The 25,469-nt window shown below is 52.0% G+C and overlaps 1 protein-coding gene across 3 annotated transcripts in view; it reads right to left on the bottom strand.

The window, feature by feature from the left end:
- The window catches only part of CRTAC1 (cartilage acidic protein 1), a 188,525-nt gene that overhangs the window by 36,183 nt on the left and 126,873 nt on the right, over positions 1 to 25,469 (bottom strand). For all 3 annotated transcript variants that reach the window (XM_016919048.3, XM_054660413.1, XM_016919050.4), the window contains 5 exons: positions 21,792 to 21,928; positions 16,020 to 16,176; positions 6,522 to 6,656; positions 3,179 to 3,324; positions 1 to 137 (listed from right to left, as the gene is read on the bottom strand). In XM_016919048.3, coding sequence (XP_016774537.1) covers positions 1 to 137; positions 3,179 to 3,324; positions 6,522 to 6,656; positions 16,020 to 16,176; positions 21,792 to 21,928 — 712 coding nt within the window. The remainder of the gene's footprint in view (positions 138 to 3,178; positions 3,325 to 6,521; positions 6,657 to 16,019; positions 16,177 to 21,791; positions 21,929 to 25,469) is intronic.

Genomic DNA, 25,469 nt, shown 5'->3' on the forward strand with positions numbered 1-25,469 from the left:
CGGAAGAGGCGGTTGGCTGAGGAGCTGCGGTAGGCGATGTTGTTGAAGAAGATCTCCAGCTCCTGGTCATTGTCAAAGTCGGCGGTGATGACCGTGCGGACAGGGGAGGGCATGGAGAACTTGGGTGAGGCGATGTCCTGGAGGAAACAAGGCTGGGGGTCAGTGGCAGGAGAGTGGGCTGGGGCGGGAGGCCAGCTCTCCTCTATGGAGTGTGGGGGCAATTAAAAATAAGAGACAGCCCAACCCAAAAGCTCCTCTCCTGCCTCCCCCAAAGGACCTGGGGGCTGCCTTTAGGACCACACAGACCTCAGGCTGCTTGTACGAGAAGAAGGAGGGAAGAATAACAGTTGTGCTAGACACCAGTGAAGTGCTTAGCCGATCCCTAGTCTGGATCACACCTGTCCATCCCTTCTGTCCATCCCTTCTGTCCATCCCTTGAGGCAGTACAGACTTTAGCGTTCCCATTTGACGGGTGAGGTAACTGAGTCCTGGAGAAGGAGGGGAACTGCGATGTCACAGCTACTGAGTGGGGAGGCCAGGGCTTCTGATTCCGGACTCTGTGCCCTTTCTCCTAGGCACCCTTCCTCCTCTGTGCTGAGTCAGAAGCTGGGTGGGCACCGGAAATCTCTGTGCACCTAAATCCAGGCTCCACCACTGACTAGCTGTGTGATCTTAGGCAAGTTACTAACCCCTTGGATCTCACCTTCCCCATCAGTAATGTGGGAATAGTAATAGCTGCCTGGGTTGTGAGGATTGCATGTAAAATGCCTGGCACAGAGTGGGCATGAGACAGCTCACTGGCAGCCTGTCCTGCCTTACCCACCACCTGCCTCAGGGAAGGTGAAAGAGGTTACCTGTAGCTGTGGATTTGGCTGCCTCTACTACCTTACATTGTTTCTTGGGAGCCTTTTTATTTTTATTTTTTGAGACATTTGCTTTGAGGGGGTTGCGGTATCAGCTACACCTGTCCAGGACTAATGGGGAGACCCCAGGCCCAGGATAGCCCAGCTGGGACTCCAAAGTACTAGGAGGGCCTTGGGGGACCAGGCAAAGGGTCCCAGGTGTGTTTTTGCCTCTGAAATAGAAGGAGAGCTGGGAAGGGCAATCTTCTATTTCTGAGTGTAATATCCTCATCATAGGTGGGTTTTTCCCCTAAAGACCTTGGGGACATGTCTAAGTCCCAGGGCCCACGTGGAGAGGGCTGAGAAAGGTACAGGTGGTGTCTCTGGGAGCATCCTCTACCCGACTTGGGCCTGCTCTCGGCCTCCTGCTGCAGACCCTCTTTGGCAGCCACAGGGATGAGCAGGCTGGGTCAGCGGTCGAGCTGCCTGCTCTGGGGAGGCCAGGGAAAGAGGCTGTCTCCATCAGAGGAGTAATGAGGTTGAATAAGCCTGGCCAGCTGGTCAGGGTGGGTTGAGCTGGGCCTTAAGAGCCAGGGAGCAAAAAGACCTCAGGATCTCTAGCCGTTATGATTCTATTGATCCTATAAAAATGGAAACCTCCCATAGCCCCCTTGGGGTTGCTCTATTCGATGCCTGAGCTTCCGAGATAATGTATGTTAAGCTTAGCACAGTTCGTGACACATGGAAGGCACTTGATAAATAGGGCATTTATGTATTATTAGTATTATTATTGCTCCTGAGAGCTCTGGGGAGGGGCCTTCGGAAGAATTAACAGGGTTCCTCACCCTCAGTGCGTTGGCATTTGGGACTGGATAATCCTTTGCTGTGGGGCCGCTTTGTGCACTGTAGGGTGTTCAGCCCTATCCCTGGGCTCTGCATACTAGATGCCAGGAGCACTCCCTTCCCCAGCTGTGACAAACCCAAATGTCCCCAGACATTGTTGAATGTCCCAGAGGGAGGGCAGCAAGATCATCCCTGTTGAGAAGCTGGGTGAGAACAAGAGTGGAATAAAGATGGAAATCGTCCAAGATCCCAGGACGAGCTGTCCTGGGTTCAGGGCATGCCTCTTCCCAGCCCAGGGAGCCTGAGTCTCAAGCCTTAGCAGGGAGGGAGTGGCTGGGCCTGGGCGTCCCAAGGTGGCTGCTTACAGGGAAGGGACTTGGTAGGGGTGGCCTCTTCTTGGTTACACAGACATGAGGTCCCTGGGGACTTCCCTGGGATCCTCAAGCCTCAGGAAAACCCTGGAACTTTCCCATTTCCTCAGGGGTTTTTGGCAGACCTAGGTATCTGCAGAACAGTCCTGGATCCCTAAGATCAGCTTCAACCAGCCCATGCCCTCTGTTGCCCTCCCTGAGAAAGTTCCAAACCCATGCCCCTCATGCTGGTGGCACCTCCATCACTGTCACTAACAGCCCTTTTGAAGAATTCTTGGCATCGGTCTATCAACAGCTCAGGGAGGGGGCACAGAGAGGGCTCTGAGGCCACCTTGCCTGCCATCTGCTGTTTGTCTTTAGGGGCAGCTGTTGGGAACTCCGTGGCTTCAATCTTCCATTCTCTCCACCACTTTGCCCTTGGTTTGAACGTCAGTCTGAAAAGGTCTAAAAAGCTGAGGCCTGGCTTTTGTGGAGTGTGCAGGGGATGCCATCCTGTATCCCCTGCACACTCCACAAACACTCTCTGCTCTAGCTGCTGGGTCCTTTCCAGGAGCCACCAGAAAAAATGGCCTGGATCCAGAGAGTGCAGTCCACCTCCCAGGACTCTGGCCCACCTCGGAGGCTGCTCTCCCACCTCTACTGACCTGGTTCTTCCTACTCTTGGCTCCAGAGCTCCTACAGCAGCCCAGCTGTAGTCCCTCGTCCCCTGGTGTAACCTTCCTTGTCACCCCACCCCCACTCTGGGCCCTGAGAGCCTTAAGCCCTGCTCAGCCTGGTGGGAGAAGCGAGGCAGCTCCATGGCATGCCGGGGCACCCCTGCAGTGGTGCTGTAGGGAGGAGTGAGGGAGAGGCCCTTTCTTTTTATTTTATTTTATTTATTTATTTTTTTATTTGAGATGGAGTCTCGCTCTGTCACCCAGGCTGGAGTGCAGTAGCACGATCTCAGCTCACTGTAACCTCTGCCTCCTGGGCTCAAGATTCCTGTGCCTCAGCTACTGGAGTAGCTGGGATTATAGGCACGCACCACCACACCTGGTTAATTTTTGGTATTTTTAGTACAGACAGGGTTTTGCCATGTTGGCCAGGCTGGTCTTGAACTCCTGGGGTGAGGCCCCTTCTTACCCGGAAGCGGAACTTCCCATGGGCGCTCATCTGCAGATAGAGGCGGTGGGGGCCATTCCAGTTGCCATAGACGATGTCCACTTTGCCATCACGGTTGAAGTCAGCCAGGGCGACACCTCGCCCATGCTGGTGGGGGTCGTCCACACCTGGGGAGGAGAGGCAGGAACTCTCAGGGCGGCATCCCCTGCACACTCCACAAACACTCAGCCTGCTCTAGCTCTGTGACAAGCAACTAGGGAGGGTGACTCTCATCTTGTTCCCGGGAGGAGATACGGGAGACATAGCTGCAGTCTCAGAAGCTCTCTATAGGGGCAGGAAGTGGGACAGTCATGTGCTCGAAAAGAAGACCCGAGACTTGTGTTCAAGCTGTGTTTGCCCAGCATGCATATTATTTTTACCCTGTTTGGGGGGTGGCATGGGTTGGGGGAGGGAGACTGGGGGAAATTCTGGAGGACCAAAGGCTCTTCCCGGCCACCCCTAACACTGCCACTGGAAGACATTAAGCTGATCATGCCACTATTTTGCTTAAGCTGATCATGCCCTCCAATCCTTTTGGGGAAGGTTCTAATTCCTGCCTGGGGAGCACAGGGTTCTGCCTGACCATGGTCCTGTCCGCCTTATCTGGTCTTGATCTGGTCCCACTCTCCCCATCTTTCCAGCTCCTGGGCCTTTGCTCAAGCTGGTCTCTACCTGGGATGCTCTCCCTCTAGCTCTAGGTTACCCAGCTCCTGGTTATTCTGCTCTCAGCCACAATGTCACTTCCTCCGGGAAGCCCTCCCTGACCACGCATCTGAGACAGCTCATCTTGCCCACCCTGTCAATCTCCCTGACAGCCTCTTAGTCTTCTCCTCCAACATGTTGATCACAATGTGCGGTTACGTTCCTTTGTGGTTGACTTGTTAGGGTCCGGTTTTCCCACTATCCCTGACGTTCCATGAGGTCAAGACTCTCTTCTTGGTTCACCTGGGTACACGCAGCATCTATCTCAGGGCCTGTGGTTGCCTGGTAGTTTTCAGTAAATACTTGCTGAATGAGTGCACAGACATAAATAACATGACAGAAGGCAAACCGGGGATGTGGGTGACAGCAGAGGAAATACTACAGCCACGACAGAGAAGCCCACAGCATGCCTGGTGAGACCTGGAAAGCGAAGCCTCTGTGCCCAATGCCACCTGCTTATACTATCCACGGAGTGGGTGCTGGGGGAGGAGAGAGGGTGGCTTTGCCTAGAGCGATGGCCTGACCTCCTAGCTGCCCACTGGCCAGTGCATAGCTTGAGAGACAGAGGTGAATGCGACTCTAAGCACCCACCCATGTTGACTCTTTCAGAGGACAAATAGCTGTAGGTCATCAGGCTCTCTGGGATGGCAGACCACAGGACAATGTAATAGGCAGTGGGGATCAGAGATCCCAGGACACAGGGAGCTCTTGCCAGAAGGCAAGGTGGGGCCCCCTGAGAACCCTGGAGGCTGAGTGTCCTCCTGGGGGAGAGAAGGAGCTGGGGGAGGTGTGGGAAGAAGAGGCAGTGAGACTTGAGAAAGAGGGTTTGCAGAGGACTAGGGGCAGCCTCCAATCCCTAGGATTAATACTCCATTAATTCTCTGCCAAACTCCTCGGCCCAAATGTCGGTGGCCTTCTGCGTTGGCCCATTTCTCTCCTATCTATGAGGCACCTTGACAAGGAGCTGGTTCCCTTTCACGGGAATAATCGGTGCCAGGCTGTATTTCACAGCAGCATCTGTTTGGGTGATGAATGCCCTCTTGACATGTCTTGTTAAACCCCTGCAATCATTCTGACTTTCAATTACGGGCCTAGCACCTTGCCTCTCTCCTCCCGCCTGATACCTTCTCCCACTCCAACTTGTTCGCTCACCTCTGCTTCCATCTCTTTAACACCTTATCAAATCCTCTAGGTTTTCTCCACTATTCCCTCCCCTTTGCTTTATGATTTTTCAGCAATGAGAAAATTTGCTGCCAAAGGATAGCACTAGGAGGGGTGAGCCAGGTGGGAGGACAGGCCAGGAGAGTCCAACTTCTGCCTTGCCAGAGAAGGATAAGAGGTAAGGCAAGGTAGGGAGATGAATGGCAAAAAGCTGGGGGTGGGTGTGCATTCTGGGCCAGTAAGTCCCCACAGTGGAGCTCCTGGGCAGAATGCTGGGGTGGTAGGTACTCGTAAGTCCAAGAATCCAAGAGAACAGACTGGCACACGTGCAGGGATTCGATGTGAACTGCTGGCAACAGCCAGAGCTTGCAGGACCCTTGATCTCTGTGTCTAGATCCCACTCACCACTCCTGCAGGCCAGAGCTCTTCCCCATGCCTCCAAGAAGGAGGTGAAATCAAACCTCCCATTCATTGGCAAGGTCGGGGAAAATGGTCAGGGGTACATGGGATGTAATCATACATCCGAAAACTTGCAGGAAGTGTCCGCTCTGTCATTCAGCAGAATTTACCGGTGGGCACTGGATGCCAAGCCTTGCATCAAGAATGAATAGAACCGTGACCCAGTCCTTGTAAAGCTCATAGACAAACCATGATGGCAATGTGGAGCCTGAGGAAGACGTGCATGCCAGGGGCAGCAGGAGGAGGAAGGACCAGTTTCTGCTAGGTGGCACAGGGAGTGAGGAAAATCTCTGCAGAGGTGATATTTGAGGTGAACGATGAAGGCTAAACGACGTTCTGCAGGTAGAGAAGGGGGAGGGCAGTCCAGGCAGAGGCCATGGCAAGTGCAAAGGCCCTGAGGTGGGTGGGGGATGAGTGCAGAGGAAGGAGGAGGAGCACAGCTGGGGGCCTGGGGCACTATTTTGTGTGGGTTTTATCCTGCTTCTTATTACAGCCGGATATTTTTGTCTACATCTGTTTCTAGAATGTCATTGCCTTTTCTGTGTGTAGGGTGGTCTTAGCCTGATTCAAGTGGGCATCCCTGGTTCCCAGTGCCAACCTGACACTTAGTAGGGGCTCCATGAATGCTCACTGTATTGAACTGAATGTTGAAGATAAATGTGGGAGGGGGCCAAGGTGGGGAGAGGCAGCTTGGAGGATAGGTTGATGCTGAGAGACACAAGCAGGACTTGGAGGGTCGCGGGCAATCTCAGGTACTGGAAGATGGCAATTGGCAGGAGTTTCAGACCCCTTTCCCCAGCAGCAAACACTCCCTGTGGCTGGAGCCATGGGAGCTAAGGAATAGAAGTGACAAGCAGCGTTTCTCTGTGTGGTGCAGAGGATGACTTGCCCTGCTCTCCCTCAGCCAGAAGAGACTATCCTGGAGGGGGCAGGGCAGTCTGGAGTCCTCTGTGGGTCTGGGGTGAGGGGTCAGGGTGCACAGGGCATGGCTGCCTCCACTCACCAGCACTGGCCGCAGCGTCCACAAAGGTGCCATCGCCCCGGTTGTGGAAAAGGAAGTTAGGCCCATTCTCGTTGTCGCAGAAGATATCCGAGGCACTGCTGCTGAGGATGGGGCCCACGCTGACGCCTCGGCCCCCTAGAAAAGACATCGACCCACAGTGAGTGGCAGAAGCAAGCCCCAGGCCCACCTGGAGGACAGGGCTGCCTCTGAGGCCTGGGGGGAACTGCAGCAGAGGCTCCTCAGAGGAGCCTGGGGGGAATTCTGCTTCCCGTGCTTTCCTGAGCCTAAATCTGGGCTCATGGTCTCCATGAATCTGTGTGGAAGGTAACAACACTGATGAAGAGGGAAGGAAGGAGCTCAACCGGGCATGGGGACCCCACACAGAGGCCAGCATCTGCCTTCCCCTTCTAAGAGAAGTGGCTGAACAATCATCTTAAATCCTAAACCCACAATAATCCTAAACCCAACTCTAAGCACGCCATTTTGGTCAAGTCACAGAGACCCCAACAGCCTCCCGACTCTCACTTTGAGTGATACATATGCTGGTCAAGACCACTGGGTATGTCCCAGCTTTAAGAACCTATAGGGATAGGTCCCAGCTATAGGTACGCAGATGCTTACTTTGCTTTGTTTGACGTTAAACAATTACATCCATCAGTAGTGAACGGGTTGAATGGATTATGGAGCATCCATATGACAAACCATTCTGCAGTAAAAAGACTGCATAGATCCATATGGATTGACTTGGAGGAGTGCCTGTGATATATGGTTGAAAGAATCAGCAATTCACCAAGTAATGGTATTGTGTGATCTTGCTTTTATTTTTTAAAATAGGAAAATACATGCTAGTTCTGAATACATATGTTTGTGCAGAGTTATTCAGTTCGGAGAAAAGTGGGAAAGGCCACACCCCAAGCTGTGAACACTGGCTACCTTCCTTGATGGGGTAGGATTTGGGGAAGGAAAGAGAAACGATAGTTGGCCTTTTTTCTTTGAATGTCTTTGTAGTGTTTGACTTGTTGCAATAAGAACTGCTTCTGTAGTTTGAAAGGAAGAAATCCAATAAAGTATATATGTTTTTTAAAACGGAAAGAAATCAAGCCAGCTCCACATTGGGCTTTGAAGTCTCTAAGATCAAATCTGAGCTATCCACGTCAAGAAGTCTAACCTTAATACGTCCTGAACAAACCACCCCCACCCAGTGGGTTTCAAATGAAGGCTCTCTGCTTGCCAGGCCCCACCTCCAGCTCCCAGGAACACAAATCTGCTCTGAGAAAGCCTTCCCTCAGCCACGCCCCCAAACGCTGGAAATACTGTGCAGAAAATGGCCCGACCAGGATCAAGACACGGCTTCTAGCCCCAGCCTGGCTTCTAACAAGCTCTGTGACCCTGGGCAATTTACGTTACCCTTGAGCCTCAGTTTCCTCATTTGTAAAATGGGGGAGAGTCCGACCTGCTTTTTCTACTTTGGGGTTTTGAGAGGACCAAATGAGGTAAGATGCACCTGTCAGAATGACCATTATCAAAAATATGAAAGACTACATGTGTTGGCAAGGGTGTAGAGAAAAGGGTACCCTTGTATACTGTTGGTGGGAATGTAAATGAGTACAGACATTATAAAAAACAGTATAAGGCTCCTTAAAAATTAAAAATAGAACTGCCATATGATCCAGCAATCCCACTACTAGGTATATATATCCAAAGGAAATGAAATCAGTGTGTTGAAGAGACATCTGCACTCCGAGGTTCACTGCAGCATTATTCACAATAGCCAAGATATGGAATGAAGATACGAAGTGTCCATCAATGGATGAATGCATAAAGAAAACGTGATATATATACATAATAGAGTATTACTCAGCCTTAAAGAAGAAAATCCTGTCATTTGTGACAACGTGGATGAACCTGGAGGACATTATGCTAAGTGAAATAAGCCAGGCACAGAGAAGCAACTACCACATGATCTCACTTATACGTGGAATCTAAAAAAGTTGAACTCATAGAAGCAGAGAGTAGAATAGTGTTTACTACGGGCTAGGGGTAGGGGTGTTGGGGAAATATTGGTCAAAGGATACAACACTTCAGTTTAACGGGAGGAATAAGTTCAAGAGATCCATTGTACAACATGGTGACTTTAGTTAATAAGAATGCACTATATACTTGAACTTGCTAAGAGAGTAGATTTTAAGTGTTGTCACCCCCAAAAAAGTATGTGAGATAATGCATATGTTGATTAGCTCGACTTAGCCATTCCACAATGTCTGCATTATTTCAAAACATCATGTTGTACGATGAGCTGTATGAAAGGGCTCTGTGGACGCTGCAGCCTTGCTGCTCAGAGCCAGGTCTGAGAAGCAGTTGCAGGAATGTCACCTGGGAGCTTGCTAGAATTGCAGAATCTCAGGCCCCTAATGAAATCAGAACCTGCATTCTAACAAGACCCCTGGGTGGTTTATGTGCGCATTAAAGTTTGAAAAGTACTGCTCTAAAGGGTTGTTTACTATAATAAGAAGAGTTATCAGAGCACTCCAGAAGAACTTGATTTTTAAAAAAATAAACGAAAGCTCAAGTAGACCTGTGTAAAGAAAGGCCAGGCCCGCCTCTGGATGGGGCAGAGGTTTCTCCAAAGTGACCATGCTTATTTGAGACAGGGGTTCTCTTGGTCTCTAGGTGCCTCCCATCCTCTGAGAGATGCCCCCAGGGGAAATCATGGGGCCTTTTTCGCCTATGCAAATGGAGCCTGCCCACCAGAGCTGGCATTTGAGGCCAGGGAGATGAGGTGGGGCGATGGCACTGCCACTCTTATTGCGCTCATAGTTAACACATTCTGGGCTGGATGCCTCCCAGATTCCTCCCAGATAATCTCATTAGCTGCCAAAGAGAGCCCGAGCCGCATGAAAATGAAGCCACTGAATTCACATTGCTCCTCTGGAATGTCCTCCAAGACACAGCATCCACTCTTTATGATGGGAGCTATGGAGTGGCGTGGGTGGCTTCCAGAGGCCTGTCCTAAAGCCAGCAGGAAAGGATGTGGGGTCACAACCTGGGCACCACCTCTGCCCATTAAAAGAGGTGCCACTAAGTGGTTGCTGGCAGCTGTCCCTGCCCTGGTCTTACCAGCTTCTCTGAGAATTCCTCAGCCCTGCCCGGGCCCCTGGAAATTCCAGGTGGGACTCAGGGACTTGCCTCCACGCAGCTCCATCCTTCTTCCTCCGCTTCCACATCCTCCAATTTCCTCTCTGCCTCTGGCTCCCAAGCTGTGACATATTCCCTTCATTTTCTACAAAGCAGGTTATTTCCCTTTTGGACAAATTTCTAAATCTTTCTAATTAACTAATTGGGTTGGGTTGAAGCCTTGTACCATTTGTAACCTGTAATTACTAGAAAATTGCCATGGTAACCACACTACTAATTAGCCACAATTTATTGCCATGGCAACCGGACCATAACAGAGATGTTACCCACACCTCCTTCTCGGCAAGTTGGCTGCATAGTTGGGGAGCAGGTGAGTCGACAGTCAGGAAGCTGGCCTCCTGGGTGCCAGCCCGAGGACCTTACAATGGGGGCCCAACTGGGGGCTGAGGTGGGGCAGCCAGGTACCTGCACCCCTCACTGATGCCACAGGGAAACGACTCCCAGGTCGACAAGCAAATCTTCTTCAAACCAATAGAATCCACCCATCATTATGTAGGCTGCCATGCCTACGCTCTGCCAGGCCAATGTCAAAGGCCAATTATTCAGCAAATGTCTTCTACCAGGGCTTTCCCCTCCTCTCCTCTCTCCTTTGTCACACCCTCCCTCTCCTCCATCTCTTAAGGTTTAGTACACACCAAATTCGGTCACCCAGGGGGCAGTTAGGAACATCTTTATTTAGCTTTGGAGAATGATGTTCTAACAGGGAATTAACTCCACCTTGCATCAATTAATTCTTTTATAATTTGAGGCCAGCGCATTCTCTCGGAGCTGGAGAGGCAGTGCTGGTTGTGGGAGACACCACAGCACCGGGGATCAGAAAGTCCAAGTTTGAGCTGTGTGACCTTGGGCTCATCACTGAACCTTCCTGGGCTTCTGTTTTCTCAGCTAGAACATAAGAGTGATAATAATAATGGCTCCTTCTCGGGGCTGTCATAAATATTAAGTGAGCTGGTTTTTGGAAGGTGCCTTGGAAAATGTCAGGTGCCACATAGTCATTAGCTGGGACTATTTACCACCTGCTGGGTGAATAATATCCCTTTATTTTTTCCCAGCACTTTCAGGCTTCAAAGACCTCCTTGTTCTGCTGTTAGGGTGTGACTGCTCCTCCCTGCCCATCCCTGCTGAAGGCTTCTGCTCACCCTGCCCATCAGGCTGGGTAGGGGCTGGAGTTAGAGGGGAAAATGCCCCTTAGAGGTCCCCATTTCCCCTAGCCACATTCTGGCACTCTGATGATCTGTTCATTGGGCCCAACCCCCAAAGGGCAGCCTTGGTTGTCCTCAAGAACCATCCCTTTACCTCTGAGCCCTGGCACGCTGGCAATGCAGACCCAAGTACAAATCGGGTGCAGGCAATCCATCTCTCAGACTGCATCTGGGCCAGCCCTCAGGGACTGGGGGATGAGACAGGGAAAGATGGTGGGGAGGGAGGGTGTGCATGCAGCTGAACTTCTCCAAGCTGTGGGTCTGAGGACCCAGGGATGAAGCAGCACAAGGATTCGTGGTGCTAAGGTAGAGCCTCTTGCTTCCTGCCTGGCCTCTGCGCCTCCCCTCCTTCAGGATCACGGGAAGCATGCTCTCCAGGCCTCAGTTTCCTTCCTGTAAAGTGGGTGGGAATTGAGAAGATCTCCAAGATTGCTACTAGCTTACTTTGCAATGAATGCATCCTCCAGGGTGGACACAGGATAAGCATGTTGGGGGCCGATCCCTGTGCCCATCTAGCCCTGCACCCTCTGCATCAGCAGAGACTCTGAGGTGAGCCCCCTCAGCCAGGGAACTTGGCCATCTGCTGAGACCTTAATAGAAACAGGATTCTGGTGAATGCCATGATTCGCAGGCTGCCAAGAGCATCCAAGATATTGTAAATGAGTAGGGCAGAAATGCTGGAAACGTGGTGCAGGAATGGGCACAGAGAGAGAGAGAGAGAGAGAGAGAGAGTGTGTGTGTGTGTGTGTAAACATGCTGGAAAATGGGGTGTGAGGATCAAGTGCAGGATGATAACAGGGTCTCTCATCCTAAATTTCCTGAAAAATTATAAGACAAGATAACTGTGTAGGTGCCGGTGTTGCCACTCCCAAGCCTTCTGGGAGCCTTCAGAGGCTGGGCAGGACTTGACTGTGTGGCGGGTATTAGACAAGGATACACCCACCCTCATCCTTCCTGCCCTGTCTCTGCAGAATGTTAAGGCAAGGGGTGGGGCAGCAGGACAGGCCCCATCATTTGTTTCCTCTCGACAGAGGAGGGATTTGCACTGGCAAAGCCTGGGGGTGTAGCCTAGGGGTATAACCCAGAGAGGCTAGCCACAGGCTTGACATTTCTTTAAAATCTCTTGTGTTGAGAAAAATGCACACAAAAATTACATTTCAATTCTATAACATAACTGTGTTTGTTTTAAAAGAAACGTAATGTTCCCCCTGATACTCATCAAATGCATCTGACACCCCAGGGAAAAGGTCTCTGTGTGTCCTGGGCTTTGGGTACCCCTAGCAGGCCGGTGCTGCACTTCCTGGGGGTCCCGGGCCCTGGCTGGGGAGCCTGTCACTCCAGCCCTGCCTGGTCCCTGGCTGTCAGATCTGGCTTCACTCCTGATGAAAGGCCAGCGCCCACCTGGGAAGCTAGGAGGCCCCTTGGCCCCCACTCTGCAGCCCCTGGTTGAGCTCACTGGTGAGGATCTGCCAGAAGGCCTCAGCTGGGCTTTAGGCATCTCCGTCTCCTTCAATAATGACTTCCTATAAATCAGATCTGCCCTCCGCTTTGTTCCACACTGCTCCCAGCCAACAGCAAAACTCCCCACCCGACATCATAAATCCACCTTCATTTTCTTTCCGAATTTCTTTTAAGGCTTCTTTAATCACCAACTTGCAGCCTGGACAGATGCTGCCTCAAAGGGTGAGGCCAAAATGCAGAGTTCCTGGGGAGGAGGCGAGGCCTAGGGGAGGCAGGGCAGGCAGGAAGGAGAGCAGAGAGATGGACCCCAGAGGGGATGGGGATGAAGATGCAGCTGGCCATGCCCAGGACTGGAGGTTTGGGGGGACACACAGAGAATGTTTCCCAGGCAGGGGCTGGGCCTGCTTCTCTTGTGCATCCCCCTGTACCTTGCACAGTGCTCCCTGTACCAAGGAGGTGCCCAGCAGAGGGCCCTGGCATCGCTCTGGCAGAGCCTCAGAGTGGGAGGTGTTGGTATTTGCTATACTAGGTGGGCACTGCCCGTGTGCCAGGCCATGTGCCAGCCATGTCCCATGTGCGCCTCCTTTCGTTCTCACAACACTCTCATTTTGAAGGTGAGAAAACTGAGGCTGGGAGAATAGTTTGCCCACTACTGCCTAGGCTGTAATGCACAGGGTAGGCTGGACCTGCACCTGTGGCCTGGCTCCAGACCCTGTCCCCTCACCTGCTAGCTCAATGTCCTCAGAGAAGCTGAGGGGCATGCCCAAGGTCACTGGGGCCTGGACCGCAGAGGCAGTGCAGGACTCTTGCCTCTCACCTTCCCCTCCTCTTTTTCCATCTGGTTCCATGCCAGGGCCTTGGCCATGTCCAGAACCCAGTTCCCAGGATTCCCAGGCAGGGCAGCTCCCGGCACTGTCCCGGCTTCAAGAGGCCTCAAGCAGCTGGGGAAGTTGGGGACCAGGGGATGCGAGAGTGGTCTTCCTACTGCCCCAGTTTCTCTCCCAATCTCTCGCTCGGCCACCCTCCCGGGGCCCTCGAGTCCCCGGAGAGCTGGCATGGTGGCCACTAGATGGCACTGTGACCCAGCGGAGCAGCTGCAGCTGCGGAAATGGATAATGTCTAGAGAGGAGGCCTCCCCTCCCCCTCCCGCAGTGCTGAGGGCCGGTACCTGGATAGCACCTTTGCCCAGCCTGCCCTGGGGTGGCTGGACCTCCCCCGCTGTCCTGAACACTCAGCCAGGCAGCTGCTTCAGCCACAACAACCCGGGTGGGGCTGCCTCAAGTCCGGGTGCCAGCCTGGGGCTGTCATCCCAGTGGGTGTGGGCCTCCCCTCACAGCCCCTCCTGTCTTGCAGGCTGGCAGGGTTCTTAAGTTGGAGGTCATCGGAAAGGTCAGCGGGCTGTGGCAGTTTAAGCATCAGGAGGAGATGGGGCTCTAAGTGCTAGCTCTCTACCAACCTCCTGTGTGACCTTGGGCGAGTCCCTTCTCCTCCCTGGATCTCCGTCTGTTCTTTGTAAAATGGGAGGTTCTCCCAGGTCATACAGCTCTCTAGCAGGCAGGTGCTGTGTGGCTTGGCTCCAGGGACCTCCCAGCTCCCTGAGTGCACATCTGGACATGGCCTGCCCCTTCTGCCTGCTTTCCTCCCAGCTTCTCAGGCCCCCTGGCACCACAGTGGTGCTGAGCGCTGGCCACGCGCCCAAAGCCTCAGCCATCAGGCCGGGCTCAGCATGGCGGCCCTTACATTTGGGGTCCATTCCTGGGGCTCGGGGGTGGGGGACACTCCGGGCTAGTTTTCCAGCCAGATGTCCATGTGTCATTAGCTGAGTGACAAGGGGGGCTGCAGGGTAGTGTTGGGGGCTTGGCGGGCAGGGAAAGGGTGGGCTGGAGAAGGCGCGCAGACAGAATAGTAACATCGTGGGCCAAATAGGTTCTTGTCAGCCAAATGGCTTTTGGAAGTCTGCAGAGCTGTTCGAACACGTCCTCTGGGCACGCCAGCTGCCCCAGCCTCCCTCTGTTCCTCCACCAAAGCTGCTGCTTCTTCCTTGAACTGCCCGTCCTTCCAGCCCAGCCGGCACAGTTGGCTGGTGCTTCCATCCCCACTGTGCTCCTCATCTGCCTCCTCTGGGTCTCCTCCTTCCCGCTCCTCGGTTCTGTGCCAGCCCAGGCAGCGTGAACAATGCCCCCTTCATGCTCAAACCCAGCCGCAACCTCCAGATTCTTTTATTCTGTGTCTAGCCTGCTCTCCCAGTCCTTGCCTCCCTTCCACCTTGTCATTTTCAAGTGCTTCATCCCCCCAGTGCACCCCCCTTCCCTTGCAAGATCAAGGCACTTAATTGCCAAGCCAGCCCAGTGCACAGAACTGGGAACTATGCAGAAAAAATTGACTGTACAAATCTAGGCTGAAGCGCCTGCATGTTTATTTCTTTTCCGGGGGAAACATAGTTTATTACTGACACAGCCTTTCCATGGTACCTTCACGCGCGGAGCTCTCAGGCACTTAGATGGGGCTTGAGCTGTGCTAACCATTTTATTGTCTAGTCATTTGTTCCCACAAACTTTGTAAGACAGGTCAACATTAATCTCCCCCTTTCACCAGGGTGAAAAGTGGCTAGGGAAAGGCATTGTAAACTCAGGAGAGGCAGTGACAACCCTTTCTGGGCAGGACTTTGAGATGATGCCACCACCCAGGTGTCTGGAGGCAGGGTGGTGCCCCAAAGGACCCCTCAACCATCCTTCCAGCCCCAGGATTCAGACTCAGGGAGGCTGCCACTTTGGAAGCCTCTGCTGCACACGTTGGGATGGATATGTTGGGAAGGCCGACCAACAAGAGGATCTCTCTGTCCCAAGTGCAGGTCGGGTATGAATGTGGCTTAAGTTCACATGACAAGTTGTTGTGTACAGCTCTGGCTTCCTGATTTTTGGCACCCAAAACAGGAACTGGATTGCTCTGCCATCAGCAGTCTATTGGCAGATTATCAGAGTTTAGTCAGCAGCCGTGCTGGAATTAGAAAAACAGCCTTCCCTAGAAAGATCTCCCTGTCAGAGAGCCTGACAATAGGTCCCCCAACCAGAAAGATGAGGGGAGAGCGTGCCTTCAAAAAAAAGTGCTGGAGAGGTTTTGGGACAAGAACTCAATTCTTTGAGCTCAGTTATCCGAGACGGGACCCAGCTGAAGCCTAGGGATTTAGCACTCAATTCCTGGTTGCTTATGTGTAAGTAAATAATTTCATCTGCGATTTGGCAATAAAGAATGCTTTAAATCTCGGCTTTTGTGATTTGTCAGTTTTCTCCTACAGAACCTGCTCACCCGTCATTGAGGTTACCAGAGGCAGTGGGGCAAGAGGTTCCAGGGAGAAAATGATGTTGTGGTGTTCTCACATCCCACTTTCCAGCAAGCCAGATGTCCCCTCTTGGGTACCCCAAAACTCATACCTGCCAGATATCTCACCAATGCTTGGAGAGGCAGTGTGGGAGAAGCCTTCTGTGGGTGGCAGGATGGAATGGAGCCTTCATCTCCCCTCACCAGGGACATAAGGCCACCCTTTCCTTGTGGTCTCTGATGAATTAGACTCAGCCTTGCAGGGCCCTGGCCCCCAGCCCCAGCCCCTCCAGCATACCACCTCCCATGTCACTCTGCATACCTGTATATTTGCTGACCCCAGCCTCAGCAGCCACATCTCTGAGCGCCAGAATGCCCCGGGAGAGGTCACTGGCCTCAGGGTCCATTTCAATGAGGGCATCAGGGCCCACATTACCGTAGGCATAATTGGCAATGTAGATAGAGTAGCGTCCAGAGCCCTGAGGAAGAAGGGAAGGGAGAGGTGAGCAGGCCCACCTTGGCTCATCCCAGAAACTGCCCCCTCCCCACCCCAGGTAGGACCATAGCTCTTTCACAGGGTTGGGTTCTTCTCCCCAGGTCTGTTGCAAATGGCCTTGCAGGCTGTGCATGGCGCATTTCCAGAGGGGCTTTTCACAAAGGCTACCATGTGAATGACACTCCCGGGAGTTGTACAACAAAGCAGCCTGCTTTTCCTTCCATCCTGTTCCAGAAGAACACATCCCTCCCTCTCCCCCACAACCACCTTTTTATAGACAATTTTCTAATGTGCCTCCCTCCAGCTGAGCTCTCTCCAGCTGCCAGCCAGGGTAGCTGCTCAATAAATATTTGCTGATTGATTGATCTACCAATTCCCATTATTCTCAGTCTCTCTCTCCCATTCAAGCTCACTCCAGCCAAGATGACAAGCAAATTCCCGAGCCATCTCCCTCCCCCTGTTCCCACCCCGCGCTTCTTCATTCCTCTGTTTTGGTAGCACGAGAGGCACAGATTTGCAGGGGTCCTACTTCCCTCGTCCCTTCCCTTATTTCCCCTGTATTACCAGGAAGAAAGATAATATCACTTCTGTCTTTATAACACTGTCTCAAAGATTTGCTTTTCCCTTTGCATCCAGGAGCAGCCCTGGGCACCAGCTCCTCCGTGCAAGAGTCATTCTCTTCTCTAGTCCAAAACACTGCTGATGAAGGACTCTTCTCTTCTGCCTGTTATTATAATGGTGCTATTTCTTCAATGGATGACTTCTTCCCAAGAGATCCACACACTTTCTAAATCAGTTTTCTGGCTTTTCTCTCATCCTTTTCATCACTTCCCTCCAATTAATTGGACAGTAAATATTTCTTAAGCTCTAACTATGTGCCAAGTGCTGTGTTATAAATGTACTTAAGACAAAGTCCCTGACCGTAGGTTGCTTATAGTCTAGTTTGAAAGACAAGCCATAAACCTAAAAGGTCCTAAGAGAAACTGTTGAGCTCACAGCAACAAGACTGGTGGTCCTCTTTCCTTGCTTCAATTTCTCATCCATTGGTACCATGAGCACAATTCTTGTTCCACCTAACTGGTCAGTGACTTTATATCTTTGTGGGTTTTTTGGTGTTTTTTGTTTTTTTTTTGGGTCTCACTCTGTTGCCCTGGCTGCAGTACAGTGGTGTGATCTCGGCTCACTGCAGCCTCCACCTCCCAGGTTCAAGCGATTGCCCTGCTTCAGCCTCCCAAGTAGCTGGGATTACAGGCGCGCACCACCACTCCTGGCTAATTTTTGTATTTTTTAGTAGAGACAGGGTTTCACCATATTGGTCAGGCTGATCTCGAACTTCTGACCTCAAGTGATCCACCCCCCCACCCCCAGCCTCCCAAAGTGCTGGAATTACAGGTGTGAGCCACCGTGCTTGGCCAATCTTTGAAGGGATCATTTTCTTTGAGGAAGCTGATTAAGAGCCACATGAGTCTGTCTGACTGGTGGGTGAGGCCAAGGAGGGAGCTTAGAGTTTCCTGTTAGAGTCTCCTGGGTGACACAGATGTATCAACAATGATACAAGCATATGGCAGAGAACACGTACAGGATTTCCTGGGCACACAGAAGAGGAGCTCCTCACCCAGAGGAAGGGCACCTAACTATGGGAAGTTCTGAAAAACTTTTCTTACAGGAGTCTCAGTCAGGTGAATTGGAGGGAAAAGAACCTTCCAAGTAGAGATGAGAAAGAGGAGGATGTATGTAGAGAAACTACAGCAGTTAGTTCAATGTTGCTGGAATATAAAATGCAAGGCAGAGAGTGTCAAGGGATGAAGCTGGAGAAGGTGGTAAATTTGTTCCCTACAGATTGCTCTGTTCCTTCTCTTTTGGTTATCTGAGTCTTTATGCTGCTACCCGGAAATCTGTGCTTTACAAATCTTGCTACTCAAAGTGGTCCCTACACCAGTGGCATTGGTGACCTCTGGGATCATGTTTGAAATATAGACCCTCAGCAACCACCCCCTAAGACCTGCTGAATCAGAATCTGCATTGTGGCAAAACTGCCATGTGATTCCTGTGCAAAATTGGAGTTTGAGATGCACTGCTTTACAGTACAGCCTTTTTTTTTTTTTTTTTTTTTTTTTTAGACAGGGTCTCCCTCTGTCACTCAGGCTCACTGCAGCTTCGACTGGGTTCAAGTGATCCTCCCACTCCAGCCTCCCAAGTAGCTGGGACTACAGGTGTGCCCCACCACACCCAGCTAATTTTTTTGTTTGTTTGTTTGTTTGTAGAGACAGAGTCTCCCTATATTGCTGAGGCTGGTCTTGAACTCCTGGTGTCTCAATCTATCCTCCCCATTTGGATGCCCAAAGTGCTGGTTAAGGGTTTGAGCCACCACACCTGGCCTAACATGGCTTCTTGATTAGGGGAGAACTTTGAGAAGTTCTCAGCCATCCTAGGCTGTGCAGAATGACTGGATGAAAAGTGAATGAAGGGGCCAAAGAGGAAAGTGTGCCATCACAAACCCTTCCCGACCCTACCAGCTGGCAGCAATCTCATCAACAAATGAGCAATAAGTTCAATGGACTGAAATTCACTCTGCTAGAAAGTAGGATATTTACAAAATTCAGTTATACCTAGTTCCTTACTTTGATTTATCGGGGGTATAAACTGACAAACGCAGATGTGTTACGGTTGTAGAAGACTGCAGAAATTCATATGTGAACTTGACCATGGTAATTCTGGGAGGGTGAGATGATTCCAAGGGAAGGAAGATGTTTCTGCAGCTTTGGGGCCAATGCAGTGGTTCCCACACTTTAACCTATATCAGAATCACCTGGGGGGCTTGTTAAAACACAGATTTTTTTTTTTAAACATCTGGCCCCATCCCCTGAGTTTCTGACCAACAGGTCTGGCGTGAGCCATGAGAATCTGCATTTCTAACGAGTTCCCAGATGATGCTGACACTGCTGGTCTGGGAACCACACTTTTGAGAACCACTGGTCCAGGGCCATTAGCCCGGGTCCTAGTCTGGGGCCTGCCCCTAACTGCTCCTCGTCCTCGGGCAAATCCCTGGCTGCCTCCAGGTTGCATCTCCTCAGATGTTAAATGGAGATCATATTCCCCCTGCTTCCTGGCAGGGTTCTTGAGAAGATGAAATGAGACAATGTATGTGAAAAGTCTTTGAAAAGATAAAAATGCTATATAAACAATGAGGCATAATCATTATTGATCAGAGGACGTTCTTGTAAGAGATCAGCTTTGAGCTGGATCCAGAAAGGTGGGTGAGTGATGAGGCAACTGGTGAGAAAGGACAAGTGGATGTTCCGGGTTTGGAGCAGAGAATGAGTGAGGGGTGGAAGGGGAGAGAGAGAGAACAGCACATGGCAGAGTGGGGGCGGGGCTGAGGCATTTATGGAGCAAAAGGTCTCATACTTCAGCATGCATCAGAGTCACCTGCAGGGCTAACTGAACCTCAGATTGCTGGCCCCACCCCTGGAGTTTCTGATTCAGTCTGTCTGGAGGGTGGAGTGGGGCAGGGCCTGAGAATGTGCATTTCTAGCAATGCTGCTGCTGCTGGCCCAGAGGCTACACTGAGATCCACTGACCAGGTAGCTAGATTAAACGGCCCTGCCCCAGGTAGGGGCTATGGGGCTATGGAAGGATGACTAGGGTGAGTGCTATAATAAAGTTAGAAACTTGTGTCTGCTATCATTTCACCCAGGGGCAGGGAGGCGGAAGGTAAAAAGGCATCTTCATTTTCAGGCAGGCAAGGTTCAATTCCTGGCTTTGCCTGTTGCCTCATGTGTGATCAAGGTCAAGTTGCCTAATTTCTCAAAACCTGAGTTTCCATATCTGTCAAATCGGAGAGTGACAGCATCTACCTCATTGGTGTCTTATGAGGATTCAGTAGGATGAGGCAGCTAAAGCATGCAGCATAAGGCATGGCATGTCCCTAGTGTAAGAGGTGTTGGCTGTTACTGTTGTCCTTGCTCTCGTGTTTTCCTGCACCATGCTGCATTCCTCTCTGTCAACTTCCAGGCTGCCCTTGGCCTCTCTCCATTCCTCCCCTGGCAGTCCTCAGGCCCCAGGGATGGCCAAGGTGGTGGCTGGACTCAGAAAGCAACCCTCCTCTGCTGGCAGACTGACCATAGGGCTTCTTTCTAGTTCTCTGAGGCCTGGGAGACTGAAGTCAGGGGCTAAGCAGGGTGTGAGCAAGCTTCTGGACGCCTGCCTCCTGTGCTGCAGTGCCAGGTCATCTTTTTTTTTTTTTTTTTTCATTTCACATAGTGCCTTTGTCCTGTGGTTAAATGCGTGGGTGTGCAGATGACCTTGTTAGGACAGAGTGCATCTCTTTGTGATTAACCTGCATGCCTCTCCCCCCAGTTCTCTGAGAAGTTGCCCACATTAGCTGAGTGTCAAAAGCCTTGGTCCTGAACGGGTGAGATGGGAAACCGGGAGGAGGCTGGGAAGAGGCCCCTAACCGTGACCAGGTCTGGCACCCCCCAGCTCCACCCCACACTCTGGGGCTGTTCACAGAGCTGCCTTCCCATCTACTCCCACCAGGCAGGAGTCCAGGTGGCATAGATTCAGGTCAGGCTAAATGTGGCTTCACAGCCCAGCTTGGCTTCTCTTCCCAGTGCCAGCTTGTTAAGAAATAAATATTTATACCTGGCACCTGCCTTCTCCCAAGGCCTGGAGGCCCCTGCTGTAAAGATTCACACTGAATCCCCAATCCCCTCGGTGCCATCTCAATCCCAAAGTGAGCCAAATCTCTTGCCCCTGCCCCCAGAATGGGGGCCATAGACACTCCTGTGGCAGCCGGGCAGCAGCTGGGCCCCTGATTTAGTGATGACTGTTTACAAAGCCAAGGAGGTGGGTGGCAGGGGAGCAGGTGACAGGAGGGATAAATCACCTTTGCAGCAAGCTGCTGGCTCTGGCGAGGCCTGCTGGGACCTAAGCCTGGGTGGGCGGCTGCCCCCTCACCGGGCAGATGGCTGCAGTGGCTCATGCCCCTTCCCACTCCGTCTTTCCTCCCCATCCAGTTTGGGTGGGGCACCTCTGTGTAGGGTGCACTTGCAGAGCATGAAAACGTTGGAGGAGCTATTGATGAACTAAAGTACTCGTATATTGAGGCAACCCTCCCTTCACCCATCTAGGAACCCCTCCATTGTGCCTTCATTTATTCCGTAAATATTTATGAAGGGCCCCACGGCTCAGTGCCTGGCACACAGGAGGCACTTAATAAATGTTAGTTGAGTGAATGAATACAGGCAGGATTTAGAGCTAGAAGAGGTGGGTTCATGTCCTAGCCACACCACTCATCTGCTTTGGGCTCCCATGCAAGTCACTGCTCCAAGCTAGGCTTCCATCCCCACAAGTGTCCCGAGGACACAATGATCCCTTGGCTGGCTTCCTCACTGGTTTCTGGGAGGGCTGCATGGGAGACAGGATGTGAAAGGTACATAGGAATGCATTCTGCAAGTCTTAGTTGTTGGTATTTAGCACCCAATCTATCCAAGACACCGCGGGAGATGCCACTCTGTCAGGGGACGTCTACACAGTGGCTCCTCTCCTGGCTCTCACGTGGCTTCTCCCCAGGACCCCATGCGCCCCTGCACTCACCTTTCTGTCCACACAGGCCACAGAGCGTCCGGCAAAGAGACTGGCCACACCACGGGCCACGTTGACCTCATCACTCAGGATGTCTTCCCACCGGTTATTGCGGAACTTGAACAACTTGTCGGTGTACGTGGCCACCCCTGGAGAGAGGAGGAAAGGGAGGGCTGGTGGACAGTGGATCAGAGTCTTGGTTCTGATCTCTGGGTATGTCTCATGGCACCTTTCACAAGGTGGTTGGGACCAGAGGAGGATGGGTCATCTGCGGCAAGGAAGACCTCAAGCAGGTGAGACTCCTCTGTGTTTGGGGAGCACTCACATGTTTCCAGTTGAGGGAAGAGACTCTGAGCCTCATGAAGATGGCTGGCCCAGGCCTCAGGAACTAGGGAGGAAGTGCCACTGCTGCAGTGTGCCCAAGATGACCCTCAGCAGCTGGATTTCATGCCCTGCCCCGTGCTCCTGCAACAGCATCAAGGAGCTCCTGGGACTGCAATACGGCAACATCCAAACTCAACCCAGGATGGCTCTTTCTCCAGGCGCTGTCCCTACATTCTCTACTGGATCACAGGACCTACCTGATTTGGGTCTCAGAAGAAATGGTTCTGGTTCATGGGTAGGTCTCAGTCCACCCTGAGGAAGGGGGTGGAAGTTGAGCTCTGATGGGGTGAGAAATGAGGGGTTGTTCTGCCTGGGGTGTGATGAGTTTGGGCAGCCCTGGGAGGCCCCCGGTCCCAGGACTGGGGAGCCCCAGAAGGCAGTGGTTTTCACCTCTTTTGGATTACTGGCCCCTTTGAGAATTGGAGGGAGGTGAAGGACCTTCAGCTCAGGGAGTTGCATGTCTGCACCACACAACATGCCATACATCATTTCAGGTCTGTGGCCTTCTGGAGCTCGTTCGTGACTAAGAAGCCTTGTTCTGGAGAAGAGGGAATAACTGCTGGCTGCTGAGGTCTCAAGCCCATTCAAGTGACCACTTGAAAGGCAGAGGTCTCTCCTCCGCCATCATCCTTAGTTAATTTCTTGTTAATGCAAGACCCCGAATGTTCGTAGTTTAGGGGGGTCCTCGTTCTACTCCCTGGGCTGGACAGGAAACACAGGGAGAGGAGCAGCTGAAGGAATTGGGGAAGGTGAGGTTGAGGAAGAGTGGACTTGGGGACAGAACCCTGAACTTGACTGTCTGGGCCAGGGAAGAGGCAGCAGGCTTAGACTGAGGAGAGACAGCATGGCACAGGGGCCCAGGGGCCAAGAGCTCAGGGTGATGGAAATGATCTGGAGCCCCAGTGTTGGTTCTGCTTGGATTCTACTTCTAGGCTCCAGACTTGAGGCATGCTGCCCAGCATCTCTGAGCCTCAGTTTTCCTACTTGTGAGTGGGGATGACAGTAGTTACAGTCAAGTTTACTGTGAGGAATAAATGAGATGATGCACATTAAAGGTTTGGGATGGTCCCCTCACCAAAGTGGTAGCTATTTTTCGACAGGAATGATTTTTCTCATGTTATAGATGAACTACTTTCCAAGGTTCTTTAGAGACATCAGCCCTGCACTGCAGGGGTTTGGTGAAAACCAGTGATTCTGTGAGTGGGTGTGTGTGAGGGTGGGAAGTGTGTGAGTGTGAGCATGAGCGAGAGTGAGCATTGTGAGAGTGAATGTGTGTGTGGATGTGTGAATGAGTGAGAGTATGCAGGAGTAAGAGCCAGCATGAGTGAGAGTAAGAGTGTGTGAGTGGGCTGGGCACAGTGGCTCATGCCAGTAATCCCAGTACTGTGGGAGGCCAAGGCGGGCAGATCACTTGAGCCCAGGAGTTCTAGACCAGCCAGGCAACATAGCAAGACCCCATCTTTACAAACCCTCCCCCTCAAAAATTAGCCAGGTGTGGTGCCACAGGCCTGTAGTCCCAGCTACTCAGGAGGCTGAAGCAGGAGGATTACCTGAGCCCAGGAGGTAGAGGCTGCAGTGAGCTGTGATTGTGCCACTGCACTCCAGCCTGGGTGACAGAACAATACCCTGTCTCAAAAAAAGCAAAGGGTATGAGTGTGTGAAAGCAAGTGCGTGAGAAAAAGTGTAAGCATGAGAATGAGTGGTAGGTGTGAGAGTGAGACAATGGCTGAGAATGAGTATGTGTCAGCATGAGAGTGGGTGTGTGAGTGAGGGTGTGTGGTGAGTACACGAGAGTAAGAGTGTGTCAGAGAATAAGAGTGGACAAGAACGAGTGAGTATGAGAGAGTGGGCATGAGTGAGTGAGAATGTGGGCATCAGTGAGAGTGAGTGTGGGAAGGAGTCAGAGTGAGTGTTGAGAGTGGGGATGAGTGAGAGTGAGTGTGAGAGTGGGGATGAGAGTGTGAGAGCAGGGATGAGTGAGAGTGAGTGTGAGGGGAGGGTGAGTGAGAATGAGTGTGGGCATGAGTCAGAGTGTGAGAGGGGGGTGGGTGAGAGTGAGTGTGTGGGGGGGTGAGTGAGTGTGAGGGGAGGGTGAGTGAGAATGAGTGTGGGCATGACTGAGAGTGTGAGCGTAGAGTGTGCGAGAACAGTCAAGTGTGTGTGTGGAAGTGAGTGGATGAGCGTGAGTACTTGTGGGAGTGTGCATAGGTAAGGAGCGTGTGTAAGTGACCCCTTGACCCCTCAGGTGGCTCCACCCAGGAGAGGACAAAAGGGTTGGTCTCTGAGGGGGCCTCACGTTGGGACCCCTTGAGACCACAGGACCCACAGGAGCAGAAGCATCATCTGTGAGGTCTGGAGTTGGCCTCAAGGGTCCTCACCCGACAGCAGGGAACCGGCACCCTCTCTCCCTGCCTGCTGTCTGGAGAAGCCTGACCCAGGGAGGAGGAAAAGTCCCTTCCGCTGAGTGGAGGCAGACCCAGGAGGCCTGCAGGGGTTGTAGGTGGAGGCTTCAGCACAGGCCTGTTTCTGTGGAGCCCAGAAGGGACCTGCGCTGAGCTGCTGTGGCCTGGATGCACATGGGGGAAACTGAGTTGCGGGTCACCCTGAGAAAAGCACAGGGCCCCGACCCAGTCGGCCGGAGTCGCATCCCACATCTGAGGCTTGTTAGCTGCGAGGCCCCAGGTCTTGGTTTCCTCATCTAAACGTTGTGGATAACAGCTCTGCCTCCCTCTCAGCGTCGTTGTGGGAATTACATGAGAAATGCACTTGGAGAGAGTTCGGCAGCAGCTCTGAGACCCCAGGTCCACAGCCCCTCCTCAAAATTCCTGGGAGTCAAATGTGTTCAGGAATTTGCATATTTTTCCTTCAGATTTTGGAAAGGTAACACAGTGCACACACCGTTTATTACATAACACCCCCAGCAGGGATGGAGGCAGCACCCTGTAATTAAACACATTAATATTTCTGCAGTGAATTATATGAATATTCACCCTAAGTGGGATAAATAAAGCCTATAAATAGCTCAGATTAGCCCAGGACAGGTTTTGCTATCAATTGAATTTCCCACAAAACTTAAAAAATGCACTTGAAGCGTTCAGAGGGTTCTGGATTTCAGGGCTCTCGAGAAGGGACTTGGACTTAGGCCGCCATCATCATGGCTGTCCTGGAGGCAGTGGCAGGCTTGCTATTGCTTCCAGATGCCTGGGAGCCTCTGAGGATGGTCTCTGCAGGCTTCTGGGTCTCCAGCCTTCACCATCAGCAAGCAGCCCTTGCCCATCTCTGCCCAACCATGGCCCCTTTAGATGC

The sequence above is a fragment of the Pan troglodytes genome, chromosome 8 (genome assembly GCF_028858775.2).
Source record: "Pan troglodytes isolate AG18354 chromosome 8, NHGRI_mPanTro3-v2.0_pri, whole genome shotgun sequence".
Taxonomy (NCBI): Eukaryota; Metazoa; Chordata; class Mammalia; order Primates; family Hominidae; genus Pan; species Pan troglodytes.